We start from the raw sequence: 17301 nt of genomic DNA, 5'->3' as shown, positions 1-17301 counted from the left end.
AGTGCGTTAAAGCATCTAGGTGAAGACGAGAGAGATGGTCTTGGTGACACTTAGTGTTGATCATAGGATACTTGATTAGGACATGTGTGTGTGTGTGTGTCAAAACTGGAAACGACTGATGTATAAAGTCATATTCTCCTTCATCTTATATTATATGATCCGGGGTGGTGTAACGGATTGAAGCGCACACACAAGTATAAAGAGAGATCAAAGACCATTAGATTAGAGCTTATTATATTGAATTTCGAAAGTTAAAGGTATGCGAGTGTGCGCCAAACTCGATAAGTTCAGTGCCCATTCTTTTCCGTTCTTTCATTTTGTTGAAAACCAATTTAATTCGATCAACGGTTAAGATTGAATCAACGAGCGTCTTTTTGGGGCTTCAGTACATAATTTTTCAAATCGGTCATGGTTTTACTAAATCGAGTTTCGGTATTCAAATAAACAATATGATATGTTACATAAATCATTTTCATTAGATAAAGTTTTACAAAATGATCTATCTTCTAATTTATATGTTTAAAAACAATAACATTCGATATGTTTGTGTAGATTAATAAAGCAAAACTTAAACATATGTAATTGATGTGATAATTGGTTCGACTATGGTTTTAAAAATTTCGCGGTAAATAAATTGGTTGTAACTGTAAAGTTGTTATGTATGTTTTTTTAAAGAGAATTTTGTTGTAGTTAATTTTATTGTAGCTGTAAGTTATAGTATGTAGATATTTTAAAATAAAATATGTGAAATATGTAATGTATATATAAAATAATTAATTTTTATCAATTAAAAATTTTATATAAATAGTTTTTTTTATAAATTATCAAAGTTTATTGTTATTTAAAATGTGATACATAAATAATAATTATGTTATTTAAAATATTTCAATAATTTTAAAAACAGCCAAAATTAAATTAAATATTTATAGATGTTTTTAATCATGACTATCTAATTTATTTGATTCTGTGCCATTAATGAGATATTGCTGCTCTTTTGTTCCTTTTATCTGTTGGTGTTCAATGTCTCCATGGTAGGTTATCTAATTATATAAATAAAATAGCTCATTATTAACTATTGTATTTATCTGCTCTTATATAAACTCATTGTTAACATTATTCATTATTAATTATGTATTCAGATAGTTTAGGCTACAAGTAACTAATATAAACTGTGAAAAGGCTTGTATGCTTTGACACTACTTATCAAGCCGATGATGGATCCTACTGCAGCTAGGAACGAAACAATCAAACAAACCAATACAAGGAGTTTCAACCCTATCCATCTCATGGTATACTTCTTAACTTTTTTCTGCGAGATGTGCATCTCCACTGGGAAGTAAACTGTTAACGGCCAGAATGCGAGTGCCCCGATAAGGCCTAAGACTGCGTTGAAGAAGGGGAATATCATTGCCACAGCTGTTGAGAAAATCACATAGGTTGTCCTCCACACCAGTCTGAAGAAGTTGATGCGACATTTTCCAAGCAACAGTATGTTTGTCGAATGTTCTTTGGTGATGAAATTGCTTTCTGGCCATGCTTTGTTGCATTTCTTCTCCACGAACTGGAAAATTGGTTGTGCAATCACCTGCTCGTTGTATTAACATCATCAATTTTTTGTTTATCTTTTCTTGAGCCTTATACTTAAACTTAAAAAATGTGGGTGATAGATACTAATTATCTTCGTGACAAAAAAAAAGATACTAATTATCTATTGGAGTATAAACTTTTTTGTTTAAAAAAAACGTTTTAATGAGCTACCTGATAGGCTCCGATTAGGTGGACAGCGATGCAAGCATTGGCAAAATCGATGAGCCAGTAAGGTTCATAAAAACCAAAGTCAGTAAGGAGGTCTCCAGGGGCTTGGCTTCCAAATGTAGCATATCCTATGCAGGCACATAAGATGTAGAAAGCAGTTGCAGTTGAGACTCCGACAAGGCTTGCTTTTTTCATGACTATGTTCTCTGGTGGGCTTGAACTCAGTGTATCCTGCAAAAACAAAAAACAAAACAAGCATATATGAGCAACACTGTCTTTAATTAAGAGTTAGCATACGTCATACTAACTCTAATCAATTCATCATTATATACTTTAAGGGATTTGCAACAGAAAATAACCACAATAAACGACGGTTGAAGACGTATTCAAGTGAAGATAATATAGTTCTGTGTCAAAAAGATTAATAAGAAGCCCAATAACTTTTTGTTTTACACATAGAGAGACTAGGCGTGGGCATTCGGGGTCCCAATCGGATTTCGGTTTTATCCAATCGGGTTTCGGTTTTTCGGGTTTATCAAAATCAGGTCCATTCGGATTATTTAAAAGTTTGGTTCGGGACCGGTTAGGATTCTACCGGATTCGGGTCGGGGTTAGTAAATCTTCAAAGAACCGGTACAACCCAATGTACTTTCGGGTTCGGGTCCCAATCGGTTCTTCGGTTTAAAAATATCTGATTTATACCTACTTTATAACCAAAACATAAGTAAAATTGGTTTGTTTTGGTTTTGAATACCTAATTTGTACCTTTTTGTAACCAAAACATAAATAAAATCGATTTAAAAATAAGAAAAGAACATCAACCATGATCATTCAAAATCAAACGAAAGTGAAATAATAAAACGAAAACTACGACCTCATGAAATGAGAAACATTTTTTACTGAAAACAAAATTTAAATCTAAATCTAAATATTTCAAAATTCAATAGCCACCTTTAATCATCAATCTTCATGTATTAGAACCACCAACTTTTATGTAATAGATAAATATTTCAGATGTTCAATATATTTTAATGTATTTTGAATACATATTATGAATTGAGATTATATTTGGTATAGATCTTTTTGGGGTTTTGAATGTTTCGGGTTCTATCGGATATCCATTTAGATTCGGGTTCGGTTCGGGTAATACCCATAACCCGAAATACCAAAAAACAATATCCATTCGGTATTTATGTCGGGTTCGGATCGGTTCGGATTCATTTTTATCGGATCAGATTCAGTTCAGATTTTCGGGTTCGGTTTATTTGCCCAGCTCTAAGAGAGACCATAAACAACAAGGAAAAAGCATTTCTCAGCAAAAATAAAATATTAATATTTATTTTTACAAATATATTTTAATGACTTTTAAACAACTCAGCTGTTAAGAACATAATTAACCCGCAGTTTTTAGGGTAAGATTTTTAGCAGAAGTTAAGAAACAGTTTCTTAACTTCCACTAAAAAAATTTACCCTAAGAATTTCGGATTAATCATGCTCTAAATGAGTTACACATAGAAAAGTGTCTCAATTTTTTTCTTGAAGTATCTTTGCTATTTGTTGTTTTTCTCTTTTTTCAATATTCCTTTTTATTTTAATTAGTAGAAAACCTTCAAAGATACTATTATTAATGGTGCTCTAATAAGTGTCATTATTCCAACCAACACATATATCATGTAATTAAAATATAAATGCAAATAAAAGAACTAATAGTAAAAATTGCTACACTATTCTGAGTGTGACCAGTGACACCAACATCTCTAGTTAAAAGAATGCATGCCTTTAAGTTTCAAAAAAAAAAAAAAAAAAAAAAAAGAGAATGCATGCCTGAATCTCAACGAGAACAACAGAATAAGCGTACGAAAATGCAATGTTTCCAGCCGCTTGGAATGACTTCCATAATTTTTCAGACGCAGTTACGTCCACTCCGACCACCGTGCCTGTCAGTTCCGTCTTACCAATCTTCCCACCTTTCATCATACCGGTTTAGACATTAGTTTGAAGAACAACATATGTATAAAAAGTATATATATACATATATATATATATATACTTTTTTATGTAACTTATAAATATATATATATATATATATATATATATATATATATATATATATATATCATATTACAAATCAATGAGAATGATTTCTACAGAAAATTAAACAATAGTAATTTATGTACAGGACTGTATATGTATGTATCAAGATATTTTCATAGGGTTTAGAAATAGCTTGAGAATGAATGCTACAAATATATTTTTGAAAGTCAAAAGAAAAGTTTGGAAGGAAATAACGTACTTGCCAGAGCAGCCAAGGCTAAGCCAGTTCCGATAGATGAATAAGAGAAGGACATAACCGCGGCGATAATGGAGAGAAAAGAGAGCTTGTGAAAATTAGGAATCTGACTTAGAACAATCTGGACGATTCCAAACGCCGCCATGGCTGGATAATTTGATACTAAACATTTCGCACCATGTCCCTCGTCATGATAACAATTAGCTTTCTCAATCGCTCTAACCAACATAACATCAAACAAGACTTTAATATTTTCTTGACATGTTGGTAACCATGTGACATTGTGGCCATTTGCATGTCGCTGTAATACATGCAACTGGTCACAAGATCATGCGACATATTCAAACGAGCAACGACATTTAGTCATAGGTCACGTCAGGAATTGGAACGAACAGGTTAAATAAATCACAAGTTGTACTTACACTAAGCTTATGGAGGCAGTGATGGTGTAACCAATAGTCATCCCTGCTAGACTCCCGTACTGTGCTAGCCCACATAGCTGCACTTTCCTACCGCCTGTCGTTTTACGGATTTTGTTATTGTTTAATAAAAAAATAGACTAAGCTAAGAAAATGTACGATTTTGTTTACTACTTCTTGGTTAAAAGAATACCAAAGTAGTACGTAGTTGAGTCACAAAAATGACATATTCATACCAAGGTAAGCTCTAACGACGTCCATGTAAGTATTGTTGCGTGTTCCAGCGTCCGGAGATCGATAACAGTCGGCGAGCATTCTGGATGTGTAATTAACTACGATGGCAAAGCTTACCAAAAGCACTGTCCCCGCCACCCAGCCAAGTTGTGCTATAGCCCAAGCCAAGGACAAGACTCCGGAACCTATCACAGCCGTGATTATGTGCGCACTCGCCGTCATCAACGTCCCCGTTCTCTTCTCCCCACCATCATCGTCGAAGTTATTTCCAGCGACGGTACCGGATTCAACCGCTGAGCTCGTGTCAAAGCTTTTCATTTTGAGAGGAGAAACTGAGGAAGACAGTAATAAGATATACAAAAGCATAGGCAATGAAGAGTGAATGGAATATTTATATATAGATGATCCATGTACGCAAACATCAATGTTTATGATATTTTGGAGGCGAGGCTCTCATAACCTTTTTCTCTTATTTTAATTTGCAGAGTCAGTAACGATAGTTGCAAACCATTTTCAAAAAGAAGTAGATAATATACATACAATATTGCAAAACTTTAACTAGGCATGGACGTTCAAATACCAATTCGAGTTCCGTTAGGATCTTTTTGAGTGTACAGAATTAAAGATTTTAGCTACATTAGCATATTTAAAAATTACGATCCGGTTCGGTTCAAATTTTTGCAGATTCGGTTCGAATTTTGCGGGTTCGGTTTGGTTCGCGTTCGGATAACTCATTTAATTTTTTTTTTTAAAATTCATATACAATTTAAGTTTCTCAAAATCTAAAAATAAAAATATTATATAACATATAAATTTGAATAATGTATGCCAAAATACCTAAAGTTAACAAAAAATGGTTCGGCTTAAATATTATTTTGGATAGAGAATCAATAGATATTGTAAGTATTTTTTGGTGTTTTGAGTATTGTTTAGATATTTTAGAATTGAATATTTGTATATATTTTCAAACATTATATCTTTTACATTTTGGATATTTTTTGATACTAGATTTAAAAATAAATTAAGATATTCAAGTATATAAATCTGATTCGGAGATCCAAAATATTTCGGTTTAGATCAGATTTGGTTTTGGCTTTTTAGATACCTAGATTTTGAACTCGCTTGGATATTTAACCAATTCTGTTCGAGTTTAATATTACTTTTTTAAATCGGATTTGGTTCGATTTTTTTGATTCAGATTTTTTGTCCAGCCCTAACTTTAACCAACAAATAACAAAGAAGAGTAACGTGAAGTCTTTTTGATTTGTTCCATTTTTAATATGAAGTCTTTTCGAGAGTAACAGATTCAAAAACAAATTTGTGAAAGTTACTGCCTAAATCAAATAATATCATACTAAACGAACGGTTTAATAGAGCATCTGGTCCCAGTATAATAGAGCATTTGGTCTAATTCTAGTAGAGTGTCTAGTCTAGGAAAGCATTTGGTCCACTATAGCAAATAAGTATTAGAGTCAAAAGTTCTATGATCTTGGTATCGTTAAAGTAAGTAGAAAAGATTTAATTCAATTCTAATTATGTTAATGCAAATATGACACCACGATAAGATAATACAAAAGGTAAACCAATAGACAAATTACACAAGCAAATACTAACGTTTTATTAGAATCTTTTTAAACAATTTTTACAGAACCTTATTTTTTAGCTTTACAGTTAATACCGTAACACACGATATTGAAAGATTTCTAAGCTATCCGCTTATATTTTTCTACCGTTAAGTATTGTAATCTCTTCTTCAGCACGATCCAAGAACACTTCCAAAAACATTTTTCTTTTTATAAGATCAGCCTGTGTGCATATGTCTTTCTACAGACGATCCCATAGCTATCTTATATAATTTTCCACGTTCCCAAACTCCAAAAAACTTATGATATAAACATCTTTCATAAGAATAAGTGCAAATGTCTCTTTACCGTCAAGTACTTCTTCTTCTTCTTCAACACGACTCAAGAACACTTTCAAAATCTTTTCTCTTTTTATAAGATCAGCATTTGTGTCTCTATCTCCCTGGTTATCTTATATAATTCTCTACGTTCTCAAAACCTTAGTCTCTAAAGAATTCATGATATGAACATTTTCCATAACAATAAGTGCAATTTTTCATAAATCTTGAAATCCATTTATTCATCTTCTTTTAATCATAAATTTGCTTGTCAAATTTATATTTTTTTCCAAAATATACGTTTATTCTCCAATTCTACACGACTTCAGCTCAGTACCTTGCATCCATATAATTTTCATCATTTAACACGACGTATATTTCAGCAATTAGAATAAGCACTTCTTAGAGTAATCAATCCAATCCAACAACAAATTCGTTAAAGATTAGACCCAAAAGAAAAAAAAATAGTATACTAAGCATATAATTGGACATATAATAGGGAGACATCTAATTATAAACATTTGGCATATGCTGGCATCTGGTTCGCCACAACAAAATCGTAATCATTTTACTTTTTTTGGTGGTTGAAGAATATGTGATTTACTATTTAATTGATATCTTATAGTGCGCTAAAGCATCTAGGTGAAGACGAGAGAGGGTCTTGATGACTCTTTGTGTTGATCATAGGATACGTTCTTGGGCCGTCCGGCCATGTGTGTGTGTAAAAACTGGAAACGACTGATGTGTAAAGTCATGTTCTCCTTCATCCTTATATTAAATGATCCGGGGTGGCGTAACTGATTGAGACAACAGCTTCAAATACTGAATTTCGAAAGTTAAACGACTGATGTGTGGACAAGTCCCATTCTTTTTTTCTCTTTCTTTCATTTGGTTCAAAACCAATTTAATGTCGAGGTTAAATCAAGGCACCATCGTTTTGGGACTTCTGTTACGTGGGCCTTGTAAACTACCCAAATACCGGGATGTAAACTCATATTGAAAAGCCTGTAAACACGACTATGTGGTTTGACTAAGGTTGTCATGTGGCCGGTCCAGCCCAGCCGAAAAAACTATAAAACTAGTAAAATATTTGAGTCCGATCCTGCCTTTTTTTTGTCAAACGAGTCCGATCCTGCCCGATCTGACAATCTTATAGGTTTATATTCTAAAGCCTGGCCTGATCCCAATATGGCTATTAAGACCACCCGCAGTGGCAAGGTCTTGAGGAGTACCTCATGATAAAAAAAAATGAAAAATAACTGAAAAGCAAGAGAGATAATAGAATGAATCTCTTCCTAAAGAGACTTTGACAACTTTTAAAGAAACCATTTTCACACTTGCTGAACAACTATTGGTCTAAATATTCTTTTGGTATCAAAAATAATTGTGTATCAAAATTGTTCATTTTTTATAATTTTTGAGAGCTTCATGTGAGTTTCTCCCACTAATGATGCTCTTAAATTTTTTGGGGTTTTCAGAGAAAATTTATTTTAATGTTATATATATATATATATATATACATATATATTACTTTCACCATTTTAAACATCTAGCTTGAGTCTCCATTGTAGTTTCTGTGATTATAGTTCTCTATATGTTGTAACAAGTTAATTAACAGTTTAATATAGCTCGTCATTAACTATGTATATTCATTTGTTCTTCCATATTCTCATTGTACATAGTTCGTAATTAATTATGTATTCAAATAGCTTAGGTTACAAGTAACTAATCTAAATTGTGGAAAGGCTTGTATGCCTTGACACTACTTATCAAGCCAACGATGGATCCTACCGCAGCTAAGAGAGAAACAATCAAACAAACCAATACAAGGAGTTTCAGCCCTATCCATCTCATCGTATACTTCTTAACCTTTTTCTGCGACATGTGCATCTCCACTGGGAAGTAAACTGTTAACGGCCAGAATGTGACGGCACCAATGAGACCCAAGATTGCGTTGAAGAAGGGGAATATCATTGCTACCACTGTTGAAAACATCACATAGGTTGTCCTCCACACTAGCCTCAAAAAGTTGATGCGACATTTTCCTAGCAATGGTATGTTTATATAATGTTCTTTGGTGATGAAGTTGCTTTCTGGCCACGCTTTGTTGCATTTCTTCTCGACAAACAGGAAAATTGGTTGCGCAAACACCTGCCCATACATAACTTAAAAACTGTGAGTGATAGATACTAATTATCTATTTAAGCTCTCTGACATTTTTTCAATGAGTTACCTGATAAGCTGCGATTAGGTGGATAGCGATGCAAGCATTTGCAAAATCGATGAGCCAGTAAGGTTCATAAAAACCAAAGTCAGTAAGGAAGTCTCCAGGGGCTTGGTTTCCAAAAGCAGCATATCCTATGCAGCCACATGAGATGTAGAAAGCAGTTGTAGTTGAGACTCCAACAAGGCTTGCTTTTTTCATGACTTTGTTCTCTGGTGGGCTTGATCTCAGTGTATCCTGTTAAAAAAAACAAGCATATTTGACCAGTAACATAAAAATTGCTAAACACAATCTTGATGGTGACCACCAACATCTCTAATTGAAAGAATGCATGCCTGAATCTCAACAAGAACAACGGAAAATGCGTATGAAAAGGCAATGTCTCCAGCTGCTTGAAATGACCTCCATATTTTGTCAGACCCAGTTACGTCCACTCCCACCACCGTGCCCGTCAGATCCGTCTTGCCAACCCTCCCACCTTTCATATCAAACCGTTTTAGCCATTAGTTTGAAGATTCACATATATATATATATATGAGAATCCTAGCTATGACTAGGCCTAGAGTCACACAAACTATTTTATATGTAACTTGTTTGTGCAAGGACATTTCAAAGGATGGAGAACTGATGCATTCGAACAAGTTACCTGAATCAATAATGTTTATAAAATTGAATATGTATATATACATCTCGGGGCTCATTTTATAATATAAGAAAACTATAAACTATATAAGAGCATATGGTGAGTTTCTCTTTAATATATATATATATTTTTTTTTTTTAAATAAAAAATATGTTACTTTAAACAGAACAAAAAAAGAGTAAAAAAAATGTGAGACTTCTTTCAGAAAATCTATAATAAATTCTGAAACTCATATGCCATATGTTATCTAATGAATGAACTTGTTTTGTAAAAGGTAAAATTTTACTTATGTATAAATGACTTAATGATTTTTTTTTTGACATCAAATGACTTAATGATTTAATGATGCTCTAAACAACATAATGTATATATGAAGATATTTGCATGGGGTTCAGAAATAGCATAAGTTGGAAGCGAAAACGTACTTGCCAGAGCGGCCAAGGCTAAGCCAATTCCAATAGATGCATAAGAGAAGGACATAACGGTGGCGATAATAGAGAGAAAAGAGAGCTTGTGAAAATTATGAATCTGACTAAGAACAATCTGGACGGTCCCAAATGCCGCCATGAGTGGATAATTTGATACGGAACATCTTGCTTCGTGTCCCTTGTAATGAAAACAATTTGCTTTCCCGATCGCTCTAACCAACACAACATCAATCAGGACTTAATATTTTCTTCGCAACATGCATGTGTGTGACATTATATATATACACAATTCACAAGTTGTAACTTACACTAAGCTTATGGAGGCAGTGATGGTGTAACCGATAGTGATCCCTACTAGACTCCCGTACTGTGCAAGTCCACATAGCTTCACTTTCCAACCACCTGTCGTTTTATGTTTTTTTTTTGTTTTGTTATATAAAATAGACAAGCTAAGTCAACATGCCATTTTGTTTACTACTTTGTGGTTAAAATAATACCAAAAGTGCAAAGTAGTAGCTTAGTTAATAATGATAATATATTCATACCAAGGTAAGCTCTGACAACGTCCATGTAAATATAATTACGTATTCCTGTGTCCGGAGATCGGTAACAGTCGGCGAGCATTGTGGATGTGTAGTAATTTATAACGGCAAAAGTTACCAAAATAACTGTTCCTGCCACCCAACCAAGTTGTGCTATTGCCCAAGCCAAGGACAAGACTCCGGAACCTATCACAGCCGTGATGATGTGAGCACTCGCCGTAACCAACGTCCCCGTTCTCTTCTCCCGACCATCATCGTCGAAGTTATTATTCCCGCCGGATTCAACCGCTGAACAGGTGTCGAAGCTTTTCATTTTGAGAGGAGAAAACGAGGAAAGAGATAGAAGCGTAGTCAATGAGTAAATGGCGTATCTATTATATAGATGCTATAGGTAGAGAAACGTCAATGTTTATGATATTTTGGAGACGTCAATTGTTTATAATATTTTGGTTACTTTTTACTCTCTCTTTTGCACGGTCAATAACAATAGTTACAAAAGCATGTGAAAAGCAAGTAGTAAATACATACAATTATGCTACGAATAACTTTTTAATCAACGGAGAACAAAAAAAGGAGAAGATAAAGTCGATATTCGTTCTTTTTAGCGACTAAAACGAAATCAAATCTAATATCGTTTCGCTTTTCTTGGTGGTTGAAGAATATGTGGTTAATTATGTATTTGATATCTTATAGTGCGTTAAAGCATCTAGATGAAGACGAGAGAGAGGGTCTTGATGTCTCTTAGTGTTGATCATAGGATATTTGCTTGGGGCCATGTGTGGAAACTTGGAAACGGCTGATGTATAAAGTCTCGTACTCTCTCGTTCGTTCTTATTTTATTCGATCCGGCTGTTATTTTATTGCAACATATTGACATAAAGAAGAAACGAACAAGTATACAGAGAGATCAAAAAAGCCTGGAGATTAAAGCTTATTCTAATGAATTATGAAAGCTAAACGTATAATTTCAGTGTCTCATTCTTTTTATCCTTATCTTATTCGATCCGGATGATAATTTTTGTAACGGATTGAAAGAAAAAAAGGAAGAAAGAATCGCACAAGTAAAATACAAGCTTGAGATTAGAGCTTATTCTAATGAATTTTGAAAGCTAAACGTATAATTCCGGTTAGGGGCGGACCTAGGTGATGACTAGGTGAGGCAAGTGCCCACATACAAAAACTTAAATTTTCATTAGCTTTATTGAAAATTTTGGAACACATTGTTTAAGCTTCACATTGCCAAATGCACATTTGGTTGAAAACCAACTATAACAGCTAAATTTTGTTAATTAATAATAATGTGCCCGCCCATGTTATACACTGTTTGCTACTTTGCTAGGTCCAACTTTGTTCCAGTGTCTCATTATTTTTCAGTTCCCTCCTCATTTTCTTCGAAACGAATTCAATTCGATCAACGGTCAAGGTTCAACTAATAGGCTGTGTCGTTTTGGGCCTTATAAACTCTTACACGGGCCTTATAAACTACCAAAATAAACCGGGTCTGTTATTAGCACATCCCGGATCCATTATACAAAAGTCCAACGTCAGATTTGGCGCAAAAAAAAAAGAAATTATTTTCCGACCGAGATCCCTTCGAGATAGAGCCAAAATATCAAAAACACATAGGAAATAGTGTTGTCGCATGAACATTCATTCGTTCATCTTTTTTTACCCGACAAAAGTAATAAAAATCTGAGTAAAAACTTTTTTCAAAAATCGCTTTTGAGTCTCTCGATATCTTTTTTTGTTTGTTTGTTCCCTACCAATATCATCATTTGTTTGTTTTTCTTCTTCTCTGCTCCTACCTAAGGTCGTCCTGAAAACAGAAAACCCTAGCAAATCTGGGTTCAATCATCAGATCTTGGTTTCGAAGCCCCCCTCTTTGCTCTGCTCTGCTCTGCCATTGACATTATTCTCTTCCATTTCGAGGTAAATGTAGCTCCTGTTTTATCTTTTGTCATCTTCTTCAAGTTACGAGTCTCTATCTCCCGCCTTGTTTTCGTATTTTGAGGGAATGCAGTTTTCGCTTTTCGAAGTTTCATCATGAATTTTATTATTTTGCAACTCTTCGGCTCAGATTGGGATTTTAGCTTTTTTGACCTAATTTGGTGAAGGAGACGACTTTTTTTTAAGTAGCTCTAGTTTTGCTAAGCTGTTAATGGAATCAATCACAGACTTGGTGTGTGTGTGTGTTTTTGCTTTTATCTGCAGCTGCTGGTTTCCGCATTTATCTAGAGGAATGAGATTTTGAATTTCATCCTCAAAAACCAATCATCCAAAGTTGTAACAAGAGGGTGATGTGAGTTCCTTCATCCCATATGTTAAAGCGTCTTGGATGGTTAATTGAACTCAGCCAACGAAGTAGGCAAACCAAGACTCTTGATGCTCATCCTTACGTAGCCAGTGTTAAGCCTGTTCTCATGGTCGACACTGTTCAAGAAATCGCTGTTTATATCCATAGGTTCCATAACCTTGATCTTTTCCAGCAAGGGTATTTTTATTTATTTTTTAATCAAAACTTTGCTCTTTTATTTTTCACATTCTGTGTGTCTTAATCTTAGATTCTTTTTGCTCTCTCTTAGATGGTACCAAATAAAAATCAGCATGAGATGGGAGGATGGTGATAACAACTCCCGTGGGATTCCTTCACGAGTTGTTCTGTATGAAGGTAGTGTACTCTTCTCCATCACCTTTCCATGTTCGTGTAATTCAAGCCAAATATTATCCTATTATGCCAAGAGTGTTTCCTGAATTTATAGTTATCCTATTTCCGTGTATTTTGAGGGTTTTCTCTAGTAAAATTTACATAGTAAGTAAGAATCAATATACCTTTTGTCGTCACAGCTCTTGATTCAAGCTCAAACGACTCTTCTGGAGTTTGGAAGATAGATGATAAAGATAATAGTTTCTTAACGCAGCCCTTCCGCATCAAATATGCTAGGCAGGATGTTCGTCTGTGCATGATGGTCTCTTTTACTATGCCACTGCAAAGATATGAGGTACCATTCTTTATTCTTTTCTTTCTCGCCTAGGTTTCTTCTAATATAAACAATTGTGTTGCCTTAGCATCGAAGGTTATTCTAGCTGCTGCTTTTTGTTCATCATAGTTAGCACCAATAAATGATAATAATAATCCAGTTGGTTGGCCTAGAAGACAAGTATAGTAAATGACTAGTTGCGAAATGATGCAGGGGCCAGCTACATCTGCTGTTATACTGAGGTTTGAGCTTTTATATTCTCCAATTGCGGAGAATATATCACTCACTCATTCAGATGATTGTCCTGCTGCAGTGCATGATTTTCGTATTCCTCCTAAAGCGCTCTCAGGCGTTCATTCTTACTGTCCGGTCCACTTTGACACCTTTCACGCCGTTCTTATCGATGTAAGCGTTCACGTCAGTGTCATGAAATCCGCTTCTTACAAACGGCCTGCAGTTTTGTCAAGGTATGCCACACTTACATTTGGATTCCGCATAATTCGCCATTGTTGAGTTCTAATTCTGCTGAGCTTTCTGTATCTCATTCAGTTAATATATCAAGTATGTTTTGTGCAGTGATGCGAGTAATGGTAAAAATTTAGGCAGCGGCAATTCTCAGTCTTCCAAGAAAGTATGTGCGCTTTCTTACACTATCCTATCATCATGGCCAAACTCTTATTTGATTGAACAAAGTTTCAAGATTTGACAAGAACTTTATTGATAAACCCGTTTTGTAGTGTTAACTCTCTTTGTCGAGAATCTGACAATATTTTTATTGATTCTTTTGTAACTCACTAGGCCTTTGCTCAGATAGCTCCTGCTGACAAGCTGGTGTCATTTGTCAAAGCCTTACTTGGAGCTCGTGACACTTTGCTCGAAGAAATGCAAAAACTTAGCAAGGCAATTGACCAAACAATCGACTTATCTGAGTTTGTATCCAGTATGGACAAAACTCTCATATCTGACTCTGCTTCAACGGGAAAATCTGTTGATGCTGAAGGTTCAGGACAAGGCAAGCAACAAAACAATCTTGAGGTCCTTGCTTTATTTTGCAACAGATTGCCCTTTATCTATTGTTTTTCTGTTCTTTTCACTATCTTCTGGAATATGAACATGTTTCTTCCATTTTTGGCACAGCAGTTGAATGCCTCACTTGATTTAGAAAGCGATGACTGGCTTCATAACTTCTCAAAGGATCATCTGTCTCGCACATTCCACTTACTGGGCACCCAGCTCCATTATCTTTGGAATACCTTTCTGACATTTCATCGGTAATTTCCCTTCGACTTCCATAGTCAAATAAAGCCTTGCAGGTTGTTTATATATACTGTATATCTAATCATTGGTCGTATTTGTCCCTTTCAGGGATAATAACACAAAAATCTTGGAACATCTTCGAGATATCTGGACAAAAGATCGAAGAGCTGAATGGTCAATATGGATGGTATACTCCAAGGTTGAAATGCCACATCATTTTATAAGTGGAGTGGATGATACTTCAAACCATAGTTCGCACAAAAGAGCCACAAGTGCGTTGAAGCTGAATGATGTGAGTTATAGTTACAGTGTCAGTTTTCATGCTTTCATCAGAATGCAAGCTTGGCTTTATTCATCCAATGTTTACTCTTATGCAGCCTTCGCAAGTTGCAGCCACTCGCGCTGAACTTCACCGTCGAAGTATTGCACAAATGCGGGTTTGTTTTCTTTCGTGTTTTATAAGTTACCTGTTGGATTTAGAAATGGTAATAATTCATCTGTGAACAACCAATGGTGCAGATTAACAACCGGACGGTACAAGACATGCATATATTTGGTGATCTAATGCGAGTTCCTATTGTTATAATCGAACGTGTCTGGAATGCACCAAGGCGTACTTTTAGTGAAAACTCGTACATGAGACATGTTGATAAAATCGATTCTAGCTTACTTAATGGGCATGATGATGACGAAAGTGGGACAAGAAAACATAATAACTCACAGAATAGTGGACGTGAGCTGAAGATTGTTGTTTTTGTCCATGGTTTCCAGGCAAGTATCATTTAAAACTTTAGTGAATAATCATTGTCTTTATTGTTGTAATGTCCATCATATTGTTCAATTTATTTTTTCCTCTTTTAATTTTTGCAGTTACCACTTTCTTTTGTATATTTTCAGTTTGTTATTCATTTACATGATAGATTTCTGTTAACTACTACAGGGACATCACTTAGACCTAAGGCTTATCCGGAACCAGTGGCTCCTGATTGATCCAAAGATAGAGTTTCTCATGTCCGAGGCAAACGAGGACAAAACACATGGAGATTTCAGGGAAATGGGGCAGAGGCTTGCGCAGGAAGTTGTTTCTTTCTTCAAGAGGAAAATGGATAAACATTCGAAATACGGGCGCTTGAAAAAGGTTAAGCTGAGTTTTGTTGGACATTCAATCGGCAATGTCATCATCCGAACTGCACTAGCAGGTTAAGAATCTCGATAATAATTCTCTTGAAAACATTTCTTTCTGTTTTGTGTTTATCCTTGTCACTTTGTTGCAGATAGTTTGATGGACCCATACAAGAAGTATCTATATACATACATATCGCTTTCGGGTCCACACTTGGGTTATCTATACAGCTCAAATTCATTGTTTAACTCTGGACTTTGGCTCCTGAAGAAGTTAAAGAGTACTCAGGTTATTCATCAGCTCACGCTCACAGATGATCCTGATCTCCAGAATACTTTCTTTTACAAGCTCTGCAAGGTAGAGAAACATCTTAGCATTTTCATCAAGATTTGGTACCATTTATATAGTTACATTCTCTGGTTCTAATCTCAATTTTTACATTCTTTGCAGCAAAAGACTCTGGACGGTTTCAAAAACATAATTCTCCTGTCTTCGCCTCAGGTACTTTTAACATAATAGTAACCAGTGCAATAAGGATGTCTGGATCATAAGATACATCAAATGTCTTGCTAGATTTGATGCTAGTTGCACTTATCTTTTATGTTGTCATAGGATGGGTATGTTCCATATCACTCAGCTAGGATCGAATCATGCCAACCAGCTTCATTCGACAACTCAAAAAGAGGAGTCGCTTTCTTGGAGATGCTTAATAGCTGTATGGACCAAATACGTGGGCCATCCCCGGAAACTCCTCACCACCAGAGAGTGTTCATGCGCTGCGACGTCAACTTCGACACGACCTTATACGGTCGTAACCTCAACTCGTTCATTGGTAGAGCTGCTCACATCGAGTTCTTGGAGTCTGATATCTTTGCAAGATTCATAATGTGGTCATTCCAAGATCTATTCCGCTGACAAAAATCTTGGTTACTGAGAATTCTTCTCTTTTTTTTAGATAGAGAATCTGAGAATGATACAAAACTGTTGTATATTTGTAGTTTAACTCTTTGGTTGCAGCAGAAGCTGTAATATTGTATGTTAACCACAACTCTGGGCTCTGTATGGTGTTTACTTTTTAGCTTCTAGAATCTCTTTGGATCGTTAATGTTAATGATTGTTGTGACGCTTTCGATTGGTTTACAGATATCAAGTTGAACCACTCATAAAGCTAGGCCATGTAGTGGACTTTTGGTCCACCACAAACTCTCTAATGAGTTGAGTATGCTTTTTTAGTGTTTCACTACAGTAGTTGCATCATGTGACTACAATTTTGAGTTTGTTATTAAATATTGGCTTATATGATGATGCATTCTTTGGATTGAATTGCAAAACAAGGGAACAAAAAGATGATGGGGAGACAGCTTTTAAATTTGTTAGTTAGTAAGTTTAATCTTGTGGCAATGTATTAGGTATGTCCAATTAGTTTCTAACTAATGCAGTTATGATGTTTGTCTGTATCAAGGTTGTTCTATTACGGGTAGTATTATGCAAAATTCACATGTGAACAC

General features: G+C 35.0%; 3 protein-coding genes across 3 annotated transcripts; 1 reads left to right on the top strand and 2 right to left on the bottom strand.

Moving 5' to 3' along the window:
- Positions 1-1086: 1086 nt before the first annotated feature.
- Positions 1087-5188, bottom strand: LOC108859464 (amino acid permease 8-like). The gene is made up of 6 exons (XM_018633369.2): positions 4701-5188; positions 4468-4561; positions 4049-4263; positions 3580-3722; positions 1759-1986; positions 1087-1585 (listed from the first exon to the last, which is right to left on the bottom strand). Exons 1-6 carry the CDS (start codon positions 5062-5064, stop codon positions 1160-1162), a joined length of 1470 nt encoding a protein of 489 aa, XP_018488871.1. The 5' UTR covers positions 5065-5188; the 3' UTR covers positions 1087-1159.
- Positions 5189-8211: 3023 nt separating this feature from the next.
- Positions 8212-10796, bottom strand: LOC108856820 (amino acid permease 8). Its single transcript, XM_018630714.2, has 6 exons — positions 10439-10796; positions 10202-10295; positions 9891-10105; positions 9158-9300; positions 8832-9059; positions 8212-8749 (listed from the first exon to the last, which is right to left on the bottom strand). Exons 1-6 carry the CDS (start codon positions 10746-10748, stop codon positions 8324-8326), a joined length of 1416 nt encoding a protein of 471 aa, XP_018486216.1. The 5' UTR covers positions 10749-10796; the 3' UTR covers positions 8212-8323.
- Positions 10797-12077: 1281 nt separating this feature from the next.
- Positions 12078-16920, top strand: LOC108805195 (uncharacterized). The gene is made up of 15 exons (XM_018577168.2): positions 12078-12364; positions 12647-12926; positions 13018-13103; positions 13280-13434; positions 13627-13880; positions 13990-14044; positions 14212-14448; positions 14554-14684; positions 14779-14962; positions 15048-15107; positions 15190-15441; positions 15611-15869; positions 15945-16150; positions 16244-16294; positions 16406-16920. The coding sequence occupies exons 2-15, from the start codon at positions 12754-12756 to the stop codon at positions 16706-16708; spliced, it is 2406 nt and encodes an 801-aa protein (XP_018432670.1). The 5' UTR covers positions 12078-12364; positions 12647-12753; the 3' UTR covers positions 16709-16920.
- The last annotated feature ends 381 nt before the right edge of the window (positions 16921-17301 follow it).

The sequence above is a fragment of the Raphanus sativus genome, chromosome 5 (assembly GCF_000801105.2).
Source record: "Raphanus sativus cultivar WK10039 chromosome 5, ASM80110v3, whole genome shotgun sequence".
NCBI classification, from domain to species: domain Eukaryota; kingdom Viridiplantae; phylum Streptophyta; class Magnoliopsida; order Brassicales; family Brassicaceae; genus Raphanus; species Raphanus sativus.
The sequence above is the reverse complement of the archived record's forward strand: the minus strand, read 5'-3'. Positions and strand labels throughout refer to the sequence as shown.

Excerpts from the sequence above, each read along its gene's own strand:
- LOC108859464 (XM_018633369.2), bottom strand. The coding sequence starts at position 5,064 with ATGCTTTTGTATATCTTATTACTGTCTTCCTCAGTTTCTCCTCTCAAA. Across the intron at positions 3,723-4,048 it reads AGCCTTGGCTGCTCTGGCAA|GTGGGAAGATTGGTAAGACG; the intron begins GTACGTTATTTC and ends GTATGATGAAAG. Across the intron at positions 1,987-3,579 it reads TTGTTCTCGTTGAGATTCAG|GATACACTGAGTTCAAGCCC; the intron begins GCATGCATTCTC and ends TTGTTTTTGCAG.
- LOC108856820 (XM_018630714.2), bottom strand. The coding sequence starts at position 10,748 with ATGAAAAGCTTCGACACCTGTTCAGCGGTTGAATCCGGCGGGAATAAT. Across the intron at positions 10,106-10,201 it reads ACTGCCTCCATAAGCTTAGT|AGCGATCGGGAAAGCAAATT; the intron begins GTAAGTTACAAC and ends TGTGTTGGTTAG. Across the intron at positions 9,060-9,157 it reads TTGTTCTTGTTGAGATTCAG|GATACACTGAGATCAAGCCC; the intron begins GCATGCATTCTT and ends TTTTTTTAACAG.
- LOC108805195 (XM_018577168.2), top strand. The coding sequence starts at position 12,754 with ATGTTAAAGCGTCTTGGATGGTTAATTGAACTCAGCCAACGAAGTAGG. Across the intron at positions 13,104-13,279 it reads ACGAGTTGTTCTGTATGAAG|CTCTTGATTCAAGCTCAAAC; the intron begins GTAGTGTACTCT and ends TTGTCGTCACAG. Across the intron at positions 15,870-15,944 it reads CATCCGAACTGCACTAGCAG|ATAGTTTGATGGACCCATAC; the intron begins GTTAAGAATCTC and ends ACTTTGTTGCAG.